The sequence below is a fragment of the Colletotrichum tamarilloi genome, assembly GCF_030869305.1.
Source record: "Colletotrichum tamarilloi strain Tom-12 chromosome Unknown Scaffold_179.1, whole genome shotgun sequence".
Classification (NCBI taxonomy): Eukaryota; Fungi; Ascomycota; class Sordariomycetes; order Glomerellales; family Glomerellaceae; genus Colletotrichum; species Colletotrichum tamarilloi.
Genome location: NW_026849562.1, coordinates 15,884 through 40,067, shown reverse-complemented (window position 1 = coordinate 40,067; position 24,184 = coordinate 15,884). Strand labels below are relative to the sequence as shown.

At 52.1% G+C, this 24,184-nt stretch overlaps 10 protein-coding genes across 10 annotated transcripts; 5 read left to right on the top strand and 5 right to left on the bottom strand.

The window, feature by feature from the left end:
• Positions 1–154: 154 nt before the first annotated feature.
• CTAM01_15818 (uncharacterized protein) lies at positions 155–1,030 on the top strand (the record flags this gene model as incomplete). Its single annotated transcript, XM_060531812.1, has 1 exon — positions 155–1,030. One exon carries the CDS (start codon positions 155–157, stop codon positions 1,028–1,030), a length of 876 nt encoding a protein of 291 aa, XP_060373619.1.
• A 1,989-nt stretch (positions 1,031–3,019) lies between these two features.
• CTAM01_15817 (uncharacterized protein) lies at positions 3,020–3,457 on the top strand (the record flags this gene model as incomplete). The annotated part of the gene is made up of 3 exons (XM_060531811.1): positions 3,020–3,200; positions 3,274–3,362; positions 3,419–3,457. 3 exons carry the CDS (start codon positions 3,020–3,022, stop codon positions 3,455–3,457), a joined length of 309 nt encoding a protein of 102 aa, XP_060373618.1.
• A 1,492-nt stretch (positions 3,458–4,949) lies between these two features.
• On the top strand, positions 4,950–6,533 carry CTAM01_15816 (uncharacterized protein; the record flags this gene model as incomplete). Its single annotated transcript, XM_060531810.1, has 3 exons — positions 4,950–5,124; positions 5,178–6,111; positions 6,173–6,533. 3 exons carry the CDS (start codon positions 4,950–4,952, stop codon positions 6,531–6,533), a joined length of 1,470 nt encoding a protein of 489 aa, XP_060373617.1.
• A 300-nt stretch (positions 6,534–6,833) lies between these two features.
• Positions 6,834–7,617, bottom strand: CTAM01_15815 (necrosis inducing protein; the record flags this gene model as incomplete). Its single annotated transcript, XM_060531809.1, has 2 exons — positions 6,834–7,332; positions 7,427–7,617. The coding sequence occupies 2 exons, from the start codon at positions 7,615–7,617 to the stop codon at positions 6,834–6,836; spliced, it is 690 nt and encodes a 229-aa protein (XP_060373616.1).
• A 1,125-nt stretch (positions 7,618–8,742) lies between these two features.
• On the bottom strand, positions 8,743–9,873 carry CTAM01_15814 (uncharacterized protein; the record flags this gene model as incomplete). The annotated part of the gene is made up of 1 exon (XM_060531808.1): positions 8,743–9,873. The coding sequence occupies one exon, from the start codon at positions 9,871–9,873 to the stop codon at positions 8,743–8,745; it is 1,131 nt and encodes a 376-aa protein (XP_060373615.1).
• A 726-nt stretch (positions 9,874–10,599) lies between these two features.
• On the bottom strand, positions 10,600–11,400 carry CTAM01_15813 (pectate lyase A; the record flags this gene model as incomplete). The annotated part of the gene is made up of 2 exons (XM_060531807.1): positions 10,600–10,994; positions 11,076–11,400. 2 exons carry the CDS (start codon positions 11,398–11,400, stop codon positions 10,600–10,602), a joined length of 720 nt encoding a protein of 239 aa, XP_060373614.1.
• A 582-nt stretch (positions 11,401–11,982) lies between these two features.
• On the bottom strand, positions 11,983–13,862 carry CTAM01_15812 (uncharacterized protein; the record flags this gene model as incomplete). The annotated part of the gene is made up of 3 exons (XM_060531806.1): positions 11,983–12,788; positions 12,848–13,365; positions 13,432–13,862. Coding segments are annotated over 3 exons (1,755 nt in total), but the record flags the coding sequence as incomplete, so codon positions are not given.
• A 1,374-nt stretch (positions 13,863–15,236) lies between these two features.
• On the top strand, positions 15,237–16,779 carry CTAM01_15811 (sugar transport protein; the record flags this gene model as incomplete). Its single annotated transcript, XM_060531805.1, has 2 exons — positions 15,237–15,295; positions 15,360–16,779. 2 exons carry the CDS (start codon positions 15,237–15,239, stop codon positions 16,777–16,779), a joined length of 1,479 nt encoding a protein of 492 aa, XP_060373612.1.
• Positions 16,780–16,882: 103 nt separating this feature from the next.
• On the bottom strand, positions 16,883–18,051 carry CTAM01_15810 (uncharacterized protein; the record flags this gene model as incomplete). Its single annotated transcript, XM_060531804.1, has 3 exons — positions 16,883–16,896; positions 16,952–17,110; positions 17,166–18,051. 3 exons carry the CDS (start codon positions 18,049–18,051, stop codon positions 16,883–16,885), a joined length of 1,059 nt encoding a protein of 352 aa, XP_060373611.1.
• Positions 18,052–18,770: 719 nt separating this feature from the next.
• CTAM01_15809 (uncharacterized protein) lies at positions 18,771–23,308 on the top strand (the record flags this gene model as incomplete). Its single annotated transcript, XM_060531803.1, has 4 exons — positions 18,771–18,863; positions 19,288–19,567; positions 19,621–22,560; positions 22,614–23,308. The coding sequence occupies 4 exons, from the start codon at positions 18,771–18,773 to the stop codon at positions 23,306–23,308; spliced, it is 4,008 nt and encodes a 1,335-aa protein (XP_060373610.1).
• Between the last annotated feature and the right edge of the window lie 876 nt (positions 23,309–24,184).

The following is a 24,184-nucleotide window of genomic DNA, read 5'->3' as shown; positions in this document are numbered from 1 at the left end:
CACCGCTCTTTGATATCTGAATACATAAATGAAGGAGCCGAAGGACCGGCTAGATATTGGTTTTTCTCCCCCACCTCTAGGCTACACTCTCATTTCACGACTTTAGGAATCAGAAACTCAAGAGACCATTTCAAGACCCGAAAAAGTCACCACAATGTCTTTCCCTGCTCCCACCAAAATTTACCGTACGCAGCCATATGCCGCAATTTCCCCGTCTCGCCCAGAACTCTCAACCAAAGGGAAAAGCGCCTTTATCTCGGGTGGTGGCGCAGGTATCGGCGCCTCCATCGCCAAGTCTCTCGCAAAGTCGGGCATCGCAAGCCTCGGCCTACTAGGACGCACAGTCAAGTCCCTCGAGGAGACAAAGACGGCCGTCGAAACCCTGAACTCGGAGGCAAAGGTGTTTCTCTACACTGTCGACGTCACAGACGCCAAGGCAACCACCAACGCAGTCGCCTCCTTTGCCAGCTCTGTCAATGGAGGCAAGATCGACATCCTCGTTGCCAACGCAGCTTACATGTCCGACCTCAAGACCATCGCCGACTCCGAACCCGATGACTGGTGGCGTGCTTTCGAAATCTCTGTCCGCGGCAACTTCAACCTCCTCCGCGCATTTCAGCCCGTCGCGAAGACCAATGCTGCGGTGATCCACATCTCCACGGCCGCCATCCATCTCCCCTACATGTTTGGCTTCTCCTCCTACCGCGCCTCCAAGAGCGGTGCGACGAAATTGTTTGAGTACTTCCGCGATGAAAACCCGGGTTTCTTCGTGCTTCAGGTGCACCCAGGTCTCATTGGCGGCACGGCCATGTCGGAGAAGTTTGCGCCGACCGTGGAGGAGTTTGGGCTCACGTACGACGATATTGCCCTGCCCGGGGATTTTGTCGTGTGGGCTCTCAGCGAGGAAGCCAAGTTCTTGAATGGGCGGTTTGTTCACGCGAACTGGGATGTCGAGGAGCTGGTGGCGCTGAAGGAAAGTCTTGAGAAGGATCAGAGTCGGTTTACGATTGGGTTGCAAGGCTGGTACTAGACCATGCGGAGGCTGCGTATGGTTATTATGAGGTCTGCGCGAAAGCATCTGTGGAAACGATCTACCGTACCCAGTTGTCTTACGCCTACCTGTCCATGGTAGAAAACTGCGGGTATTTCTCAGGGCTCGCTGAAAGGACCTTGGCCCGCATTTTGCACTCAAGCATAGAGCACCAATATATACCTTAGAGAAGAAAGAGAAAACAGCAAATCTTACCTCCTCCCCGTCTTCCATTCCTCATTACTATTGACATTTGTCACAAAAAGCGGGCCCACTCTATATGGGCAGCATTAACCACATCCATATCTCGTAACAACATTCGCACTGTATGACACCCCCCTTAGATGTTCTCTCAGGGCCTCCTGGATTTCTTCTCTTGGGCTGGATATTGCCGGGTCTAACTGTGCCCTCAACGTGTTTGGCTAATTCATGTCTCATGGAAGGGAAGCACAGGTAAGCAAAGCAAGAGTTGATTGCGATGTCGGGGTACTAGACGATAACCGTAGAAGTCAAACTCATGGTTCCCAGATCTCAAGGCACAAACTCCTATTGAGCCTTGTAGATGCGTGTGTATTGCACTCTGAACACAAATCCATACAGACAGAATTGAACATCGCAATTATTGAGCCTGAACGGATTGGGACGTGAAAGCGGCTGAAGAAAACAACCATTCAGACGAGGTCGTTTTTGATTCACCTTGGTCAACTGACATACACTTAAAGCACGTGACTGTCGAACAGATGCCGAACGGCTGATCTGAGTAGTTTTTCAATACTTGGCCTGTCAAGCTGCAAGCGTCGATATTCAAAGGTTCAACAAATACTGCGCTATACTCTCTCCCTTGTTATCAGCAGAAGTGGAATGCCGATGGAAATGAGACTCAGAAGAGTGATACAGTGCACACAAGATACGGAGAAGACTTTTCGTTTCCAGGACATAGTCCAATTACCTCAACAGTTCGGCGACCTGTCTTCTCAAGGTTCACTTCCGCAACAGCATAAATTTCTCCCAGTATTGACACGAACAACGGTAAGTTCATTGTCATTCCGCTATTTACAAAATGTTCCGCCATGGTGAACGACAAATAAACGGGCAATTGCGGCCGTTACTTTGGCTGGATACTGAATTACTGCTCTCGGTCACAACGCCGAGACAAGTGAGTGGGGTATCCGATGTTAGCTAGAAGCCACCTCCCGAATAGTCGAACTCCCGATGAGAAGACGGGGAGGAAGGCACTAGGACAATCGGATGGCCCTTCAAAGAGACCGGGACCGTCCGCAATTCCCGCATGATGCTTTGCGCTGATTTGTGCCTCCTTCAAATTACGAGAATGGTTCGCGCTCGTTCTGTTACCAACGTCTGGTCCTCCATGAAGTCCCACTCTTCTTATGCATCCAATACATTTTGTATGATAGTTCATTGAATACCAATTTATTCTTTTGAGAACAGAACTTGACAACTTTAATCCTCGGATAAAACCTCAATGGGGTCACATAAGATCCAGGCCCACGTCCAGGGAGCTGGCTGCGGGTCCAGAGCCGTTGGGATGACGGTGGTGGAGCCAAAACATCGTTCAGCCTCCCGGATGCGGCCCGTCAACGGGATTCAAAGGCAAAAGATTCCCCAACCGGCGAGTCCCCGCAGTGATCAGCTGGTCCACTACCACAATATGCGGTATGAGGCGCCCGTGTATTTGGCTCTCCGAATACTGAAGACCCCTTGGCGGAGACGAAAGCGTACCTCTCCATTGTCCGAGGTGACGAGAATCTGGACCTCCTGCTTCTGCACCCAACACTTCAGAATACTCCGTGACTGTCATTGGGAAGATACTTGGCATCTTGTAAATCTATAAGAACCCTTTTCTCTTGTCCTAAGTTGACAGAACAACCCCCAACATCATCACAGTACGCTCAGCCGACTAAGCAGTTCCATTTCCATTCCTCAGCGCCTTTAATCCTTCGACAGGAAAAAACATCCTTTTCCCCCAATATGAAGGCATCAAATGTTATCCTCGGGTTCTTCTCCTCCCTCGTCATTGCCGCTCCAACTACATCCGCGGGCTCCAATCTTGTTGAAAGACTCTCCATTCTTGCCCCGGTCTGTCAAGGAACTCCAGTATGCTGCTCGGCTGATGTCATCAGCGGCGTGGTGTCTTCAAAATGCGTAGCTCGTAAGATATCCAAATCGATCCTTGGTTTACAGGAGCCCAGCGTGAGTCTTTTCAAGCTGACCAATGAGCACAGCTGTCACGCCTCCAATCACCACACTCGGATTTCAAGCTGCCTGCCTGCTCGATGGGAATCGCATTGCCCGATGCTGCTCTCTCAGCGTTGTAAGTGTCCTAATAGTGGCCCTGACTCTGTGCTGTGGCTAACCTCCAAACACTAGGCCGGTTTGGCACTCCTCTGCAAGGCGCCTGGCACTTAAGAAGCTCTCTGAATATCTTGCCACGTCTTTGACATTTCCGAGAACATTGTGCTCCGACAAATGATTCCATTATTACTTAGAATCTTTAATAATTAATACTTGTCATTTCCATTCAGGGTTTCCGAGCCTTGTTGCATCGTATCCCATGCACGCAACATCATATGTGGTATCATGATGCTTCACAATTATTGGCTGTCTGCGATGTTAAGAGATCCAGTCCTAATTAAGTCCTTGAATATTGGTTTGCATTGGAATTCGGGGCTCTGTGACGCTGGAGATACCGTATCCAGAAGTGTCTCCAGTGTACATACTTTCCAGTATCATTCTATGGGTGGACCATGACCAGTTAGTACATATATGGACCTTTGGTTGGCGAATAGAAGTCACCGTGTACTGGTTTCTATCGGTGCTTGTTCAGTACAGTTTTTTAGTTTTTTTTTTTCGATTGCAAATGTAACATCATCTTTGCCGAGACGAGAGCAGGTTACAGCCAAATTCTCAGAGGTACACATAATTCATCTAGAATGCTCGGGCTGGGTTGAAAGTTCCTGGAGGCTCACCGCCTCATGCTAGCTCGACTAATGATCAGAAATGGGACCTGTAGTTACTGGGTTGCTCTTCACTCCTGACCACGAGATGTTTGGCCCAAATGAGCGAGGCGCCGATCTAGAGGGAGACTCGGTGATACTCGGACACGGAGCCGGAAGATCCAGAGCGGGGCCGGGCAGTTATAGTCGGACGTCCCGGTGTTTAATCCCATTCTGGTCAATTTACTACTCGCCGAAGAGATGCAACCCAAAGCTGGACGTTGGAATAGACTGTTTTCTCATATAATGCCGATCTGAAAGGGTTTCTTTGTTTCTCAATCTCAACGTCTAGTTCATCGCTGCTGAGTCGTCGTCCGCCCTTATCCCGGCGGATGGCGAGCTGTGGGGTTCCGGAACCCGCTTGAGATGTCGCCATCGCACCCATGTAAGCACGACGCGATGTCGGACACAATACCGACCCCATCCATGGTCAAAGGCACGTTTTTTCTTCGCATGTGCGCCGACGAACCGCGCCCGCGCCGGCGGCCTGCATCAGGGATAGGTCGTCCGACGATGAGCGCTGCCCAGGATTGCCTCATTACGATTTACAATAACGCCACGCGAACCAAGCTTATTCCAGCCCATTGGCAGCCGGCCCCAACCAATCTGGATTGGACTCGGTATCTGACGAGCTGCAGAGCCCAGAAACCTGGGTGGGGGGTTCCAAGGAGCAGACTCAAAGAAAAAAAATCAGACTGGTGCTACATCACGGAGGTTGCCCGCTTGGGGAGTTCTCTATGTAGAGGGAGGAATGAATATCCCGCAGGACAACAAGGGTAGAGCGATGCAGAGGCCGAAGAAATCGGCAATTTCTTAAAAGCTCGACATCGAACGGACCCCATTTCCTCCCGCACTTGCATGACCTTTATCCATTGCGTCGGGATTGGAAAGCAACATCAGCTGCAATGTCGTCAATCGATCAAGCAAAGCAACCACATGAGGTCGATGAGGAGGTCCAGGATGTTCAACCTACGAAGCCCGTGTCACGATTTACTCGCTGGTACCGCTCGCCTTTGTTCAACGTCATCATTGTAGGCTTGATCTCCTTCACTCAACCTGGTATTTGGAATGCCCTCAACAGTATGCGATATCCCTAGGCCTGAGAGAAGTCACAGACTAATCAATACCTCAAGGTACCGGCGCTGGTGGCCAGCAAGAGCCTTATCTCGTCAATGGCTCCAACTCACTCACCTTTGGCATCATGGTCTTCGGCTGCAGTTTCTTCGCCATCATGGCGAATAAAATCGGTTTGAAGACGGTTCTGATCATCGGTACCCTTGGATACGCACCCTACTCGGCATCCATGTACGTCAACAACCGTTACGGTGTAGAGTGGTTCGTGCTGTTTGGTGGCGCTACCTGTGGCATCGCAGCATCTGCGTTATGGGCAGCTGAAGGTGCCATTGCCTTGGGATACGCCGACATCAAAGATAGAGGCAAGTTCACTGGTATCTGGCTTGGCCTGCGTGAGCTCGGACAGCTTCTCGGCGCTGCCATCCAGCTCTCGCTGAACGTCAAGGAGAATCAGCGCGGGAAGGTCGGCTACTCGACCTACCTGGTCTTGATCGCCCTTCAATGCCTCGGTCTTCCCTTGGCGTTGCTCGTGTCTCCCCCTCAGAAAGTCATTCACAGCGATGGCAGGAAGGTTGCCGACCCTACCAAGAACAAGGCTGTCCTGGGAGAGTTCCGCAAGTGGCTGAAGCTGCTCAAGAAGAAGCAGTTCTACCTTTTGATTCCCATCCTCGTCGGTTTCAACTGGAACAGCACGTACCAGGGCATCTACTTGACCAAGTACTTCTCGGTCAGAGCGAGAACCCTTGGCGCCTTGACATCTGGTATTGCTGCATCTGCTGCTAACATTTTCTGGGGCTGGTTCTACGACCTGAAGTGCTTTAGTCGACCCCAGCTCGCCAAGATTACCTGGTCCTGCTTCTCAGTAATCATGCTGGGCTTGTTCGCATGGCAAGTGGCCAACGAGAAGCTCTATGAGGACACTGTTCCCAAAGTTACCCTCGATTGGAGCACCCCTGGATTCGGACGTGGATTTGCAGTCAATGTACTCTTCCGGTAGGTGCACTGATGTTACGTACCTTATTGATCTTTTCAAGTCAGTACTAACGACTCACAGCTTCATGAACGAGTCGCACTACATGTTTGTGTACTGGATCATGGGTACCTTCTTTGACGATATCGAGACTCTGACGCTCGGCGTTGGTCTTGTCCGATCGTTCGAGTCCATTGGCTCCTGCTTAGCCTTCGGTATTGGTGCCGTCAAGGTTTCGCCAATGGTAAATCTCATCGTTGCCTTTGTCATGTTTGTGGTTTGCGTCCCTGCGACATCGTGGGCCGTTCTGCTGGTGCCAGAGCGACCTGTCGACAACACGAAACTAGAGGCGGAAGACTCTGCTGTCGAAGACAACAAAGTAGTCGCGACCCCGGTGGATGTGACTACGACAGCGGCCGCTGTCGATGGTCCTCGGAATGTTTAAGATACTACGATGGCATATGTTCATGACTTTTAGCATCAGGCACAGCCGACTAGTTGCTTGAAGTAGATAGTTCAGCCATGCCAGACAATAGGCAATGAGAATTGAGTGAGACCGTCTTTAATGTTTATGACTATGTGCTGTTGTACATGATGCTTGCGATCCTTGCCTCGTTACTTGTTCTTGCTGATCGAACTATTTACATCGTGAGACTGAATATGGACATAAGAATTGATGGAAGTGTGCATGTCAGATTTTTGGCTCCCATGCAGCCCTCAAACTCGTCTGAGCTCGACATCGTACTTAGATAGAAGCCTTGTCAAGATTCTCGGTGAAGTTCTCGTCCTTGAAAGGCACATTGGCACTGCCAAAGTCGGTGTTGTTGAGAGCTGTCTGCATGTTCGTCGACATAGCGTCCCAGTCAAGGACAGGGTATGTCTTGCCGGTGGTATCAGTGAACTGAAGCTCATGGTTCAGTAACAGCTGTGTGAAGTATTCCACCTTCACACCATCACCCTCCCGTTGCGGATTAGTCGACTTCTTGTAGTCGCCGTGACCGGAAGCAGCTCCACCCAGGATCGTCGGGTCCGCAACAGAGGGGTCGTTGAGCCAAACCACCACGCTCTCCCAGTCGTGTCTGTGTGAGCCGGTGGAGACGCCATCGTTTGGCATGTCTTTGGGGAAGTACCAAGCATACATGATGGCGTACTTGTCGTTGTGCCAGGTGCCTCTGGCGTAGGTCTGGCCCTTGCTGGTGTCTCTGCAGCCTCCAGTAGAGCTGCCGCTGGGTTTCAGGCCACCGCTGATTCAATCGTCAACCTTTTATCATTGTGAAAAACTCCTTGGACACGTAGCTTGTGTCTCCGGCATCATCAACAGCAGTGTATGGCTGGCACCCATGAGCGATGTGGAGGAGCGGGTTGAATCGTGCGATGGCTTTGCCGACAGTGTTATCCTGAACTTTCTGGGCGAGAGGACTAAGAGCGTCGTGGCCAACCTCTCCGCGAGAGTCTAAAACAGTGGCAACGGGAGCGGCAAAGGCACTGCTCAGGAGGCTGAGAAAAGGAAGGAAGGCGGTAGAACGCATGTTGCAACGAATGACTACGGCTTGTTGTTAGTTGAAATCTTCTCGGCCCTCAATAAACGGTCATCATACCAGTAACGAATGAACTAGCTGAAGTGAATGCTGGCAATGAAGACCTGCTTCCCTGGTTGCCGTCTATGATCTATGGTGAAATGAAGTTGATGGAAGTAAGTTGGCACAAACAGCAACAAGGACAGGGAAAAGGGCGGCTTTTGAAACCGACTCGATCCTAGAAAGTGTCAAACTCGGGCTAGGCCAGATCCAATTTCCAGTGGATTGATGAATCGCATGAGTTAATCCTGACTGTAGGTCCGTAGCACGCGCGCGGCGTTCGGAAACCTGATCGGGTCCGAAGTCTACAACACACAGGGGTCATGACAAATGAGACGAACCACTGGTGCTATCAAAAGATCAGTAAATGCTACCATTTGACATCAGTCAAATGAGGTTGGGGTGATCTGGCCTCGGAAGCCGCCAAACCGGAACCGAGGCTGATTACCTGCGTCTTCCGCAGGGCATATTGCTTGCCACAACAAGCCCTATAGCTAAACCTTGATGTGGTTCTTGAAGCTGTCCAATGTCCAGAATTAGCGACGCTTAGGCTGACGGGCTGAGAACCTTCATTTAGCTGCGGCTTTCTGTGTGGGCCCGTTGGTGTCGACCGAGTCAGTCCAAGGTTACACTCTTCCCCGTGTCCATGATTGATAACCCAGCCTTCACCACCATTTTGGTCCAATTTGGTCCACAACTTTCAACCTGTTACTGGACGACTGCCAAGTATCCCGTGGCCTGCTTGATTGGGGAGCACAAGGAGATCCGAGTTGTCCGTGCCAAGAAGGCTCCATCCGCCTGACCATCGTGGTCCTCGCGTGGTTCTCCAGAAGGTTAAAGGCGTCTATCTTTGTCGCTAGTCATGGTATCAAAGCATTGACGCACCGCCTTGTTTTCCGATCCGCAAAGCCATGGGACCACTTCTTCGCCTGACTGCTCGGGATGGGATGGCGACTTTCAGCATGCAATTCCTCGGGGCTTTGACAAGTCACTCAAAAAGTTTGGGTTGATCTCCTATAACAAACTGCAACTAGCAAAAAATACGTATTGAGAAGGAGTCCATTCTCCCACGCGATTCTAATTCGATCCAAAACTTCTTTCAAAATTCTTTGCTTCCTTGCCAATCGGTTGGATCAAGGTATAGCTCCCGGACTTATTGAACTCTTGCACCCCGTTGAGTAGGTAAAGCGGAGTCATCTGCCCGTCATCGCTGAAATACAACTTTGGTCTCTCCCGGCGATAGTAGTCTAACTTGACACCATCGGTGAACTCAACGGTTGTGTTGTACGTCAAGGTATTATTGTTGTAAGTCCAAGGGCCCTCCCAATTGCGAGCATAAGCATGTGCTCCGACTCGCGGCCCTTTTCTGCCTTCCGCGATATCGACCATGTGGTGGACCAGAATGTGCCAGTGTCCTCGTTTATCTCTCCAAAGGAATGGATCTTCACTGCGCTCCGTGTTTCGCGGTTCAACAACAAGCTCGTGGGGTGCAGAGAAGTTGTCTGCGTGGTAAATATTGTTCTTCTCCACAGCGAGTAGGATCTCGTGCGTGGGGTCCTCATCTGTCCACAGCGGCCACGGTGCAGGGTTCGTGACGTTGATAACCTGCGGGATTGGTGTCGTCCATTCTCTAAGATTCGGCGACGAGGAAACCGAGATCGTATTGTTCCACTTCTGGGATTTACAAACGTCACCAACCTCGACGTCTTTGCCGATAAAATAGATCAAGAACTTTTCATCCGCTGGGCTCCAAATAGTTGTGGGATTGTGGTGAAAAGTGCTGAATAATGTTTGGGCGTAGTTATACGGGCCTCTCGGCCCTGTGCGAGACTCGGCTCTAATGATGGTGCTGAAAGGCCGCCAACCAGAGAGACCACAGCCGTGTGACATTTGCGACGTAATGAGATGGAAGAGGCCCTTGTCTTCGCGATCTTGGATGATGTGACCTCCCCAAGAAGAGTTTCCGGCGCCCTCCTTGTAGAAGTCTGATCCTGTCGCGTTCGTGTGATTGTACCCGGTCCAAGGCTCGACTGGCTGCAAATCCAGTTCGCTACAGTCGGAAGAACGCCATCCTTTGTCACAGACACAGGAGGAGTTTTGATCGCAAAGGCCGTTGAGACTGCAGTCGTCATCCGTTCGACATCCAATAACCCCAGCCAAGAGGCTGGACAAATAGCCAAACACAACAAGGCTCAAGAAAGCTCTCATACTTCAGTAATTTTGGCCTCTTTGTTGGTTCACAGCTATTTTTTGTTTTACACGAAATCGACGCTGGGAAAAGTGCAAGACAAGTCCCTCTTGTATGCGTGACATATCTAACTGCAGCCGCTTAGCAAATTTCTAAGATCGACGGGATGAAATCTCGGCTCGTCGTAGATCTATCCGAATTGCGCAGGTCTCCATCTAGAAGACCGGCGGAAGAATTGAGATCCTCGAATCTGCGTCGGCTTCTCCGCATTTCCCCGCGAACAACAACAGCCCCCATCATACCGCAGCAACCCTTCTGCACATGTACTGATCCAGGCAACTCAACATACTCCAGCTTTCAGATCACTCTAGAACCTGCGAACTCAACACCAGTGGTAGAATTATATAACATCTTGCCGGCTTCAACAACATACAGGCCGCAGTCGTGCTGTGGTGCCACTCCTGTATTGAAAGAAATGAGGAGGAGACTCTTAGCTTACCACCCCTAAGGCAAGTTGAGAGCTTGAGGTACGCAGCGGAGCCCCACATACAATTACCCTACCATACTGGTTCACTTGCGTATCAACACATTGCTCATATTGAGCCTTTGTATAATATGAGGGGGTGGGGGTTTCGAACTGATGAAAGACGATGAGTAATTATGGCAGTAAAGCAAGTAAGGCACCGGTCATCTTGAACAGAAGTTATGCCCATCCACGCGGATGTGGCTCGAATCCTCCCTGCTACCTAGCAAATATCCAGGGTCGCTTGGCCTCTACAATTTGCAGTCGTGGTGACCTTGGGACTCTCCTGGCCCTTTTCAACACCCTTATACTCCTGGCAGACCTTGGCGACACCGGTACCGCAGGACCCAGATATTGTTGCAACATCTCCAAAGTTTGAGTTGATGCCGGCAAGTAATTTGACATTATTGGCCTTCAAGTTGGTTACTACCAAATTCCTCGGACCGCCGTTGTTCACACAGTTGGCGCATGAACGGTAAAGACGATTCACATCGATGACCGTAAAATCTTTGACTGTGGCTGTTCCTCGGCCTAAGTGCGAGATCGTGTTACCGTAACCTCCGCGGACACCACCTCCCTCGACGAGGATATCGCTATTGCCATTGATCACTATGGCATCTGTATCATCGCGTAGAGGTCAGCCTTCGTTCTCTCGAAACTCACTTTGCCATGGTCCAGTCCACGGAGACAACATCTCACCTTCACAGACCTGTCGGAACCAGACATTCTTCAGCGTGCAAGCACCTTTACAATGAACTCCTTCAACCTGGCCGGCACCGATAATGACGTTGCTGATAGTGGCGCCATTTTCAAGTATGAAGACGGGGTGCCCGCCTGGAGTCTCAACATCGGTATTGCATGAGCGTCCGCGATCGTACTCCTTATTGCCAAAATCCTTAGACCCAGATATCACACTCGGCGCCAGTAGTGAGATGATGGAACCGCTTCGGCTGGGAATATTGAGTGTTTGACAGGCAACGAGACCAGCAAGGAGCGCCGCTGGCAGTGTTTTGGAGATGAACATAATGAATCAAAGTTCGAAGGGATGTCCGGTCGAGCAATGAAGAAAGGCTCGCCTATCTAGCATGTAGAGCCACCTGGATAATATAGAATATAGATGTAGATTTCAAGTGGAGTCTATCCCTGTTTGGTCTACTTGCTACAGTCATCCACAGCAAAGTGGTTGAAATTAAAGAACTTAGGCCTAGCAAGTTCTTGCAAAACATATAGAATCTATAGTTCTGCCATTTTGGACTCCGTGGAACCCGCGGGCATGTGTATGAGGCTGCGAGGGAGCAGGAGTTGATTCGTGGCTAAACCACAGCATTCACGCTCTGTGGACATTTCTCCAGCGATGTAGTCTCTTATCCGTGGTTCTCGCCCTTCCTTGGTGGATTATCTAACGATATTATTCCGCTCTTGAAAAAGCGCATGTCTGATTAGAGCAGCGCCAAGCCATGCTCACCTCCTGCAATCTTAGCCGTCAATCATATGCTGTCCACCTTGCGAAGCCAAGAGGTCCATGCTATCCAGCTGGCCATGTTGCTACTGGGGCCACGGAAGCATTTTGAGAATACAGCATCATCTCGATTCTACTTGTGGTTTGTCATCCATCATTCACCTTCCACTCGTCAATCAACTTCCGCCTCTGATGGTTCGTAGCCCACCCCAACTCCGTCTCGATACCAGAAAGTAGCTCCAGTACCAATTCCTGTTCCGGTCGCGTATAAAAGGCTTGCCCTGCCACGAAAAGCGGCTGGACAGAGTGAACACGCACCGCATCAGTAGGATCCGCGAGGCTAATCCCACAAATCTCCTCGCAATGACGCAGCACCCCTTTCTGAATGAGTCGATACGATCGCAGACGCGCCGACACGGTCGACCGTATGGCCGTGGATTCTTGGGGCCGGTTCACCAGCAAAAGAATCTGAGCCATATGGTAACTTTGCATCGTCGACGCGCACATCGGAATGTCGTACCAGACCCTTTCCATGTCCATATCCGTCTCATCATCATCCAAATCCCCGTGGCGACTAGAGAATCTTGTCCGGGCGCTGGGCACAAAGGTCGGCGGTAGACTCTCATACCACTCCTGCAATTCGACTTCAAGCTTCGTCCATCTTCCCAGGAGGAGTTCCTGCGTCAGACCGAGCGACATGCGCTGGCCGGCGGGCTTAGAATAGTCTTCCGGGCGAATACCGTCCCCGTTGGTGATGTAATTCACAATCTTCCCCAGGAGCCACAAAAGCTCGTTGCTTTTTGAGTCTTCATCCACGTTGGTCGAGGAGCGGATATCGGCCGTCGAAAAGGGGCTGAAGGGGAGTAAGAGGTTGCGTTCGTCTGTAGCAAGGCCAAAGTTCTGCCAAAGACGGATGTGGTCCAAGTTGAGACGCGTCTGGGTTTCGCTTATGACTTTCGAAGCGCAGATGTTAGCCTTTTGGCCACGACAGTGTATGTGTTGAAAAGCTTACAAGCACAGAGGAAGTCCTGCCTTGCCAGGCTCCAGAATATTGGCCCCTTGGTCGGAGACTGCGGTATCGAGACCGGAGAAGATCCTCCCAGAGCTCTATCTGAGGCAGAGTACAGTGAAAGAGCCGTGAGATGCGCCTTCCACGCATTTCCTGGGGCGTTCATCAACTCGTACATGCAGAGTATGGCAACTGCGGCAAAAGTATCCGCATGTTGGTCGCTCGTCTCGCTATGTAGCGCATGGTCCCTTGCTCCGGCGGGAGTGATTGCGTGCTTTAAATGTCTGATTGCTTGATGATAGTGTCGGACAGCGTGGTATTGCCAGTCGGGGGGTGTCGTAGCCGAGGGAGCCACCGAAGCTCTCGCGCTGCGGGTCTGTCGGATCTCATTGTCATTTGACTGTGTGCGCGATAGGTGCTTTGCTGCGAGAGCGCAGATTGCCGATTTGAGAAGCGGCCGAGTCGTTGCTCTTATTGGTATTTTGCATGAGAAATGCGCAGATGTATCAAATAGGTCCATCCTACCGCCCACATTTTAGTAGCTGTACAGCCCGAAGGTAGAGGGATATGAAGAGAACAGGGCTTACCACTGCCCAGGTCCTTGTCTGAAATGTCTCAGAAGCTTTAGAGCTATTATGTTCATCTCTGAATCATCGTCGCCGCCGTTGTCGTCCAAATCTTCGTCGTCGTCTGCTTGAATTGTGGGTGATGGGAGGGCCACTGGGTTTAATACATCATCGTTCCCAACAGATGCAGTAACAGGTCTGCTCTGCACAACATCGCTATTCATTCGGAGGTCCTCAGAGGATTTTTGAGCGAACTTAGAAACTCCTTCCGACCGCGATGTGTAAGCCGGAGTTTTCACACTCTCCGCATCCCGAGGTTCGGGCGTTGACAGCGTGTGACCCCATTCATCAGATGGTCCTCCTTCAGTATTGTGACTGTCGTGCTGCAGAAGAAGGTCATCGTCGGAGATGTCGTCGTCTGCCTCGAATGGGTTCGCAATATTCACAAAGACAACTGAAGCGGTTGGTTAGTGACAACATCAACGCTAGATTCCAGACACACATCGACCCACGTTCATGCGGAATATCGAGCCAGGTTTGATCTTCTTCGAACAGATTCTCGACAACAACACGACCTGCAGAAGCCTTGTCTTGTCCTCGACAAAGAAGAGAGTGATCAAAATGACGAAATTTTGTGTCTTGCGAAAAGATGCATTCGCGATCAGACTTGGTACATTGCCCGCAAGCGGGTCGTGCCTCGTTGCATTTTAGTTTTCGCTGCCGGCATGTCAAGCTGTTTGTTGAAGTTGTAAAGATAATGCGCGTTTCTGATTGAGGGTAGCAACCCACCACCCATGATGCGAGCGCATGATGCCTACGCTATGGTCTAGAGAGGGCCAAAAAGGCCTCGACCACGGTCTCGACCCTCGACCGAGGGAGAGGGGGGCTCTGCTGGACGCGGTTGGTTTAAGGAGTTATCCCTTGTAAGTCGTAAGGTGGGTAGCAAATGTGACGGTCAAGGGCGAAAGAGACAACATGGCACGAGGGAACATTTCCGAAGGTTCAGTGTGGTGGGTGACAAGAGAGGAAATCTTTCCGGCGGATGGTTCCGGTGGAACATGAAAAGGCGGGGATACCTTTTTTTTGATCTCGAGGGTGTACTATCGTTGACAGGCAGAGCGTCATCACGAGCTGATTAGGTCGCTCGTCGACCTAGTCAGCGCAACCAACAAGATGAAGCGCTTAAAAATTCAACCATATAGTAAAATTTCGTTGGGAAGGAGAGTGTATCCGTCTACAGGTCAGAGTCAGGCGTTCGGCAAAGTTACCTTACTCAGACACCGGCCAGAAGGGTCTGACGCTTATTGCCGAAGGCGCAGGATGGACCGACTGTTCCCACCTCAACTGGCAACTTTGCCGACAGTACCCTCAGTGAGCTTGCTTGCCAATTGGCCTCAGACGAGAGGCAGCTAAACTCATCGATGTTAACAACTTGCGAATTTAGAACCCTCCATGGGCGGATTTTGAGTTATGGCAACTAATCCGAGCCGTATCGTTGTCAGAAAAACTACACTGCATAGCCCACGCGTGAGACAACAGACTCTTGGCGAGCATGACCCTGTGAAGGCCCAGTAACCATTCCCGCCTGCAGGCTATCTATCGGAGTTTTCATCAAGATGGCAAACCCGGTGGGCTTCATACCCGAAAGGAGAATAGCACGATATCAAGATGGGCACAACATGCAGCCACCAAGCCAGTATAAGAACCTTTTGAGTGGTCTGAGGAAGGAAAGCTACGGTTCGCCCGCTGGTCTATGCTACAGAGCATTTATCTCGCCCATTACCGTCTCTAGATCGTGAGCCTCGATCACAATGAGACAGTTCAGAATGCCGCCGCTCTATGCCAGGGCGTCTATAGCTACGGGAGCCTGTCTGATGCTGTGGGGGTGAGTCTTGTCTGCAGATCTCCTTCGTTTCAACCAGGCTTTTCAGCTAACTTTCACCTCTCAGGCTCGACACTGGCAGCATAGGCCCCATAACAGCAATGGAGACTTTCAAGACCTCATTCGGTCACTTCTCCGCCATCCTCCACGGCGCAATCGTCTCAACCCTTCTTATAACCGGCACGATCAGCGCCCTCCTAGCAGGCATGCTAGCAGACCAACTCGGCCGAGTCGCCATGATATCTACCGGCGCCGCCGTCTTCGGCCTCGGGGCCGCCATCGAATGCGGTGCCGTCCACCTCGCAATGTTCATCGCCGGCCGCGCCGTAAAGGGTCTCGGTACGGGACTCTTCGTCAGCACCGTCGCCGTGCAGATCTGCGAAATCACGCCCGCCAAGACGCGAGGTTTCTGGGTTGCGTTCTCACAGTTCATGCTTACGGTGGGATTATCCCTGGGGTATTTCATCTGCTACGGAACGCGTCGTGTGGCGGATTCGTCGGCGTCTTGGCGGGTGCCGCTGGCTGTTGAGGCGATTCTGGGATTTGGACTCGCTGCGACGACGCTTTTTGTGCCGCAGTCGCCTCGATGGTTGGTGGCCAAGGGTCAAGTCGACAAGGCTCGGCTTGTCTTTACACAGCTAGGCATCAGCGAGGAGGAGCAGCGGGAGATGCTGGCGTCCAAGGGCGTTCAGGAGGCAGCAGCAGCCGCAGTACATCCTCCCAACATGAGCATGGCGGACACCGTCAGAGCGACGATCCATGATTTCCGGAAAGCTTTGTCCAGGCCTTTCCGCTCTCGCACTGCTTTTGGATGCTTCTTGATGGCTGCCCAGCAGACCAGCTTCATCGACGGAATTCTGTATTACGCCCCCTTACTGTTCCGTCAATCAGGTCTCTCAGAGGAAACAACATTCCTCTGTTCGGGAATCCTGGCTTTGGTGATCATGGTAGTCACTATCCTGGCCACCATCTTCACAGATAGCTGGGGCCGTCGGACCTGTACCATAGTAGGAGGGACTGGCATCGCCATTCTCATGTTCCTGATGGGTTCCTTGTACGCCGCCAACCAGGTCCGTGTCGATGGGGGTGCCGGACGGTGGGTGGTGATTGTATCCATCTACCTCTTCGCCGTCGTTTTCAATGGCACTTGGGCTATTTGCATCAAGGCCTTCCTGGTTGAGAGTCTCCCGCGCGAGACGAGGTCTAGCGGTGCGGCGCTGGGACAGGCTGCCAACTGGTTGGCCAATTTCGTTGTTGCTCTGACGGCGCCGCCCTTTCTCGCTGCCTCATCTTCGGGGCCGTACTTCTTTTACGGCGGATGTACGCTGGTAAGCGTTGTCGTCTGCGCAGTTTGGATGACGGAGACGAAGAGCCAGAGTCTAGAGGCTATTGAGGCGGCGTATCTTGAGCGTAAATCGGGCAAGGTTGATGAGAAGATGACATGGACGACGACGACGGAGGGTTTGAGCGGTTCAGAAGAGACTTAGATTCAGGTTAATGCGATAGCAGAGTCAAGCAAATTTGTTTCTTACGAAGAACAACTCAGGTTTGGGTTGACGTAGAGCTGGTACTGTGAAGGTACATCTGCGATCAGAAGGAAATCACTGTGATGTATTAGCCAGAATGAATCACGTTAGAATGAAAAACCTCTGTACTCACGCGACAGCTTGGCGGCAGTAGCGATAATAGAATCAAGACCTCTGGTGCAGTAGTCGCTGTGAAGATCTTGGATAATGTTGGAGAATTGGTGGATTTCCGGGTGTGTATCAAGGGGGAAGGTCTTGAAGGTATCGAGGTTATGTTCGCAAATCTCTTGATCTACCCCAATGGTTTGTCAGTGGCTTTATTACGTCAAGGCGACAACACTACATACCCGAGAATAGGGCCTTGAACCCGCCAATGATTACAACATCATTTATCGGTCGCTTCCGCAGAGAGAGTAATGCGGCTGTCATTGGAAGTGCCCATTCGTCTTCCGCTCCGAAACATCCCTGCGCAATGGAGCTGGCAAAGCGGAAGTCGGCCTTCGTCGCCGGCGTGGGTGAAGCGAAGCATTGGAAGCGAAGCCTGCAGACCTTTTTTGCCAGTTCGAGATTCTTGCTCGGCAGCCCGAGCTCGGGAAAGAGCCTGAAAAGGCCATGATCGATGGTACTTTGGAGAGAGGCTGAAGAGCATACGCCTTCAATCGATAGCTTCCCTTGACACAAGTATTCCCCAAAGTTGTACTGAGTTTCTTGGCGCAAAAATCGCAGCTTAGATAGATTATACGTGCGTGCTGCGTCTTTCCCAGTGAATTCGTCAAGGAGTGCAACGTCGGGAATAAAGGAACCTCCAGGCAAAAGTCTTGTGTCCAAGATATAGATCCAGATATCGGACGGGTCGTCGGGACGCCCGTTTTTGGGCATGATGCTGCGATACAGTGCGTATTGAAGGGCGAAAAGTAATGAGCTCGTCCAAGACATGAGGTTGTCACCATCCCGAGCCCAACCGCGAAGGTGACAGTTGAGCATCTCGGCTGCTTCGTCCGGAGGCATCGAGAATATGTCGCAGTCGGATCCAGCGTGACCACAGAGAGCAGCTCTTGACACGACAGATTTTAGTGATGTTTCACCTGAGGTGCTTGGTGCATGGACTCTGAAAAGGTATCGCGGGATCTTCTTCAGAGCTGAAGTAGCATCCCCATATGAAGGGCCGGGTGTAAAACGCACACAGCCGCGGGTCATGTGCTGAGTGGGAGCAGAGTCAATCTTGGTGGCCATTTTGAACACACTTTGGCCTATATCAGACGTTGAGGGGTTATTTGTGGTGTCGTCGGTGTAATAAGGTAGGCTTTAGACGATGTTGTTTTGGGTGAGAGATTTGCTATTCACAACACCAGTTGAGTACCGAACATGGATGATAAAGCACGAATGAAGATGAACTTGTAAGAACAATCGTCAGAATTATATGTGATTTGAAGACAAAGTGTAGAGTGATAGGCACCCGGTCGGCAGTGACAAGTCTTGTTTATGATTCCATGTGATGTGACGTCAAAGTCCTCTGTTGCCCGATTCTCCAGATTGATGGCCTCCTGCATCGTTTTTTATGCATGTAGGCAGGCGATGACGGATACCGCAGGCGCGATAGGCAGCCATGCCGGTTACTGCGATATGAGTAAGCTGTTGCAGCTGATAATCACAAGATGAACGCCTCTTCGTCGTTGGTTTGGAATATCTGCCTTCGAATAAAGACATGTCTTTTAACCTCCACGGGATGTTAATGGGAGGCTCTTGACATCTTCAGAAAGATGTCTGGGCGGCAGGATGGAAGATGCTCGCTTCGTGTGGGGACTGATAAGATAAGGTTAAGCTATCGATGGAAGCCGGGAGAGCGCCCGCCTCGGTGGTACCTTCGGAGATCCCTTTTCTCCGCACTCCGTTAGGCTTCCCTCTGTTCCCCAGCAAATCAGAGCGTACCGCCTCGGCACTGTGGGGACGGAATGCTGGCAGCGAACCTCTTCAGCACCGAATCGGGCCACGGTGCCCCCTGGCAGTGGCAGCCCATTAGGAGTGGGACGTGCGGCCTCAGTGAGGTCAGTGCCTGGCTTGCCTGGCCCACACCAGAGCTTCAACACCTTCCACTGCTATCTGTCCAGGGGAATCGCAACCACCACGAACAACTTGCCTTTCATCACGATCCATTCTCCACCTTCCTCAACGACCGCCAGCTTAACTCGCGTCTTCTGTACGACCGCCGACGACCATCCTGCATATCAGCGACATTGAACGATACCCAGCGATCCTATTTCCAGCCTTCGTTCCGTCCCTAGTCCGTCGATCCCCCGGCACCTCCGTGCTCCCGAAGTCCACGACCCTCAACCACCTACTCACCTTTACCCTGCAATCCTGGCTTCCCCGGCCGGGTTAGCTGGCCGAGGACGTCCAGCGCCAGTCGAATGAATGCAACCCCTAAATCCATTCCTCGCTGCCTTCTTCCGAAGCTCCCTACCCTCACAGTGTACCCCGGTACATCACCACATCCTCCTGGTCCCGATCACCGATGTCCTCCTCACATGTCGCGAAGTCGAGAGCGGCTCGACCTTCCACGAGCTCATCACTTCGGAGGAGTTCCTAGCTAGTCATGTGCTTCGCATTCCCGCCGCAAATACAACCTCTGCTGCGGGTGGGAAGGACGCGGCGCAAAACCTGCGCGAGCTGAGGGGCAAGGCGAAGCAGTATCAGACCATCAATGGTCGCACAGTCGTCATCAAAGATACACACGTCTACAGTAACAAAGGTGCGCCTGGGTATGCAATACGAAACCGCCTGTGACTGACAATTGTATCCCAGGCTTCAAGTCGCTTGCGCAAGCTCAATTACTGAACGATTCGACATGGTATCCCGACCTCCTTGAACCCCGCCAATGGCTGATTTACTACATCTCGCGGCCACTGGTGGGCGTATGGGAAGAGAACAAGATCGAGCCTGCCATATTGGTGGAGGGAATGGCGAGGAGGAAAGCCCTCGAACAGAGCCAGGCGGCGGCTGCTGAGAATGGCGAAGGCGCCATGCTTCCCCGGAAGAAGGACATCAAGAGCTTCCACGACCTCCTCAACCATTTTCCTATCATCGCACGACAGATGCAACCTGGATTAGAAAAGCTGTTTCGAGAGTTCACGACTGTGTTCGAGCGACCGCTCCCGCCGCCCCCTTCGGCGTTACGCATACCCGACCCCGAGCCCGACGGACCCATCACTACGGCCATGAGGAAGGCGCGGTCCAACAGCATGTCCGCAGCAAGGCGCCCCAATGGGTTGACTAACGGTCTCCCCGTGACGGAGAACTTCTACGCCGAGGATGACGAAGATGTGATGAGGGCTTCACTGGAGACTGCTGTCACAGCCGCCATCGACTTGTTCCAGGGGGTTGACAAGCAGCAACTCTCGATGCTCGGCGCTACGACCGACCTGACGGGACCTCTGGTCGAAAGACTCATCGAAAGATACGTCACCGAGAATACACACCACCTCCTGTTTCCCCGACTTAGTGCATCAAAACGACCTTATGATCTCGAGTTGGAGGCCAAGATTCGGCAAATGGAGTTCATTGATCTATCACAGCTTGGCATCTCTATAGAAGGTGGTTCGCGAGGGAAGCACGAGTTGACGATACAGCTTGGTCTGGCCGTGGAGGAGTTCAAGAAGACAGCGAATGCCATGAGCCCACAAGAGATGCTCGATCTGCTCCTGTCGACCATGAAGCTGGTCACTCATTTGACAGAGTCTTCACAAGCGCAAGCAGCCTCTTCGACCGAGAAGCCTACTTTGACAGTTAATGCCGACACGCTAGTCTCGCTGTTGCTCTTCGTGGTCATCCGAGCACAAGTTCGGCACTTGCACGCTCGGCTCATCTACATCCGTCACTTTATCTTCATTGATGACGTAGACAATGGTGAGATGGGATATGCACTGAGCACCTTCGAAGCTGTCCTCGCATACCTCGCACTAGACTCGTCAGGATTGCGAAGAGCCAGCCGACGAAACAAAGCGTTATGGAATGCTACCTGCAATGGAAGCCTTGACGACTTGAAGAAGATCATGGAACCAGACGAGAACGCCATTCTCGACGAAGACCTTTATGATTCGCCAGAATCAAGTAGACGCCCCTCTCACAGCTGGAGCTTCACCAACGGGTCTGCCTCGAGGAGATCATCAACAGCAGTCACGATCTCGGATCGCTTCTCATCAGGCTCTGGCCTGAGCCACGTTTTCCCATTCCAGGCCGAGGATGATGGCAGTGAGATTGACTTCCCTTTACCGCCGCCGCCTCGCAAGGTCAAGAGGGTTGCCATGGATACACGAAGCATGTCCAGCGGCTCGGAGATCTCGTACCACTCGAGGGCGACCAGCAATGGTACCATTGGAAGCGTACTTGAGGGCGACATCACTATCGATCGTCTTTCGCAGACACACAATGCATTCGGGGAATCAATTTTGATGATGGCTGTGCAAAACGAAAGGCCCGATGTTCTGCGGTACTTGCTGACGCTGAGCGAGTACTATCCTCTTTCTGTCATTCTAGACGACATCAACAACGAAGATACAACGCTTTTTAGCGCTGCTGTCCAGCTGGGGCATACGGAGCTGATTAATATTATTCTCGACTTCATTTCGAGACTGGCGGCAAGAGAGCGCTTAATTGAGTATTTTGCTCAGCAAGACATTTGGGGGCGCAGTTGTGCGCATTACCTGTTCCACGCACCGTTTCTAATTTCTCGGATCGGGAGATTAGTCCCCTGGCGGCAAAAAGACAAGAATGGGCAGACGCCGCTTTTTGCACTCTGCAGGTCGTATGACCATATCCACTACCGCGAAATGGTGGATGCCGGCCTTGATGCGGCCACGGAAGCGCAGCGTGACGGGCTTCCGCTGCACATTGACGATCATGTGGACGCCAAGGGGAACACTCTGCTTCACATTGTCAACGACCCACAGCTGGCACTCAGAGTGCTCCAGCAATGCGATGTCGATGTCAACGCCACGAACGAGAAGAAATTTACGCCGTTAATGGTTGCTAGCAAATATGGCAGGCTGGATATGGTCAGAACGCTATTTGTGGACGCACGCGTCGATGTTGCAGCCCGAGAAATCCGAAGCCTGACTGCCGTTGAATTGGCCAAAGATGACGACATCAGGAATAAGATTGATGACCTGGCACTCTTCAGCATGCCCCCTGGCGCGGATGCCCGTATCACCGGTGTCGTGAGGGCCTTTTTCGTTGAAGATGCGACCATTCGGCTGGTCTTGAAATCGGCAGCCCCAGCCGACCACATGAGCTACACCGTCACCACAAGCCGCAGGAATTTGTCTGATTTTGAGCACCTCGGCAACTTGCTGGCGCTGGAGAACCCGGCGTCCTGGATCCCGGCGGTGGCGGGTGTGCGGTCGCCCTTCCAGATACCTTCGAAGCCGTCTAGAGCAGTGCTACGAGAAATCCAGACTAGGGCCGACTGGTTCCTCAAGATCATGCTCAATCACCCCACATTCGCAACACACGAGATGCTCTGGGAATTCTTCCTGGTGCCTGATATCCAACTAGGCATGATGGAGCAGAGGAGTAACCTGAAAGCTGAGACGCGAGCCGAGAAAGTGCGGGAAGAGTACGAGCCCGTCAAGGATGTGCGAGAGGTCGAACAATTCGTCGATCATGCAAGGGAGATGGTGCGGAGTGTCAACTACTCGACTAAGAGCGTGGCAAGAAGGGTCAATTCCATCGCCATTGTTGCTTCAGGTAAGTTTTGTTTCTGGTAATCAAATAGTTTTGGTCTGGACTAACGAGAGCAGATCTTCATGACGCATCACTCCTGCTGCACCGCGCTGTTTCGACATTGCCGTTCCTTCCACCAGCATACATCACGGCGATGGATTCTTATGTCCGTACCCTCGTACCAATGCAATCGAATCCTTACGGGATCTTCCACTCGACGTTCCTGGCATCGCAATCGACGATCCAAGCCCTGTTATCGGCTCTGTCGCGGCCGCCAGCGCAAATTACGCAGATATCGGCTGCGCGCAAGGCCGTGGAGCGAAACTACAACTCGCTCACGAGATCGACACGGTGGCCTCTTGGGTTGCTGGATGACACGCGACAACGCCTCAACGAGGAGAGGGAAGAGAAAGCCCGCCAGTCACAGGAGCAGGTGGATGACCTCGGTCGAGAACTTCGATACTCGCAACAAGTAGTTGCCGGGGAATTAGCCGGGTGGCAAGACCTGCACGAGAAGATGGGGCGACGAGCGATCAAGGAATTCGCCAAAGGCATGGTGATCCAGGAGCGACTCCGGCTGGACGGGATGATGAGGACACTCCGGAGGCTGCGGGAAGGGAAAGCGGATCTCGAGGCGGCATTGGCAAACGTTTCAGGGCGGTCGAGTATGAGTCAATCGACGCACGAGGGGACGAGGAGAGATGCAGGTGAGGGAGCCAGCAGTGGGAGCACGAGAACGGGCGACGTGGTGGCGAATGGTGCGGGATACTAGAGGCTAGAGGCCTAGGTAGCCCTGGTTTCGTTTTGTATGGGGCGACGACGTCGACGGCCGTCTGCCTTGGGATGGCTTGGTGTGGACGTCGCTTTTCTTTGCCCTTCAACACCAAGGACCGACGCGTTGTATGCGCAAGTTGGACGCGTCTGGGGACCAGCGGTGGCTGCGAGTGGATAGGTGGTTGTGGCGTGGGGCGGATGATCCGTCCAAGTCAAGCAGCGGATGACTGCAGCTGACGGAGAAGGGTTGGTGGGTGGTGTCAAGTCTGGGATGCTGCAGACCACATCACCTGCATGGAAACACACACACAACTTGGTCGTTGAAACGTTGAAACATTTTCCCTCGTGGTCACCGTCCTGCTCTCTCACACTTCCTACTTCTTCTCAAACCCTTTACCTTTCTTGATTGTCCTTTTGTGTAGCAAGGTAGAAGGACAGAGAGAGACACTTGTCTTCTTCCTTTTGTTTCGTTTCATTTGACGGATACCCTTTTGGCGTCCTCGGCGTGGGCGTAATGATAGACGGGGGGATTTGACTTTGAATGACTTTGTTTTTGGTTTTTTCCAGGGTCCCCTCCTCCACTTGAGAGCTGGGGCAAGGGACAACAGATAGACAATGGATACATGAGGATACCTACCTTCTTAAGGTACACCGCAAGGTTCAAACTGGATGAAATGATTCAGAGGTTTATGCTTGGGTAGTGGTGTTGGTAATGAAGTGACGTCGATTTGGTGACGCCCATTCGCAGGGAGACAATGTAGAGTGTGAGGTGGTCATGTTAGACCCCAGCCTCCCCAATTTTCCCGGGCATGCTCCGTGGAGCGTTGGGGGAGGAAGATGCCCGCTCTGAAGTACACCGACCCGAACTGCCGGG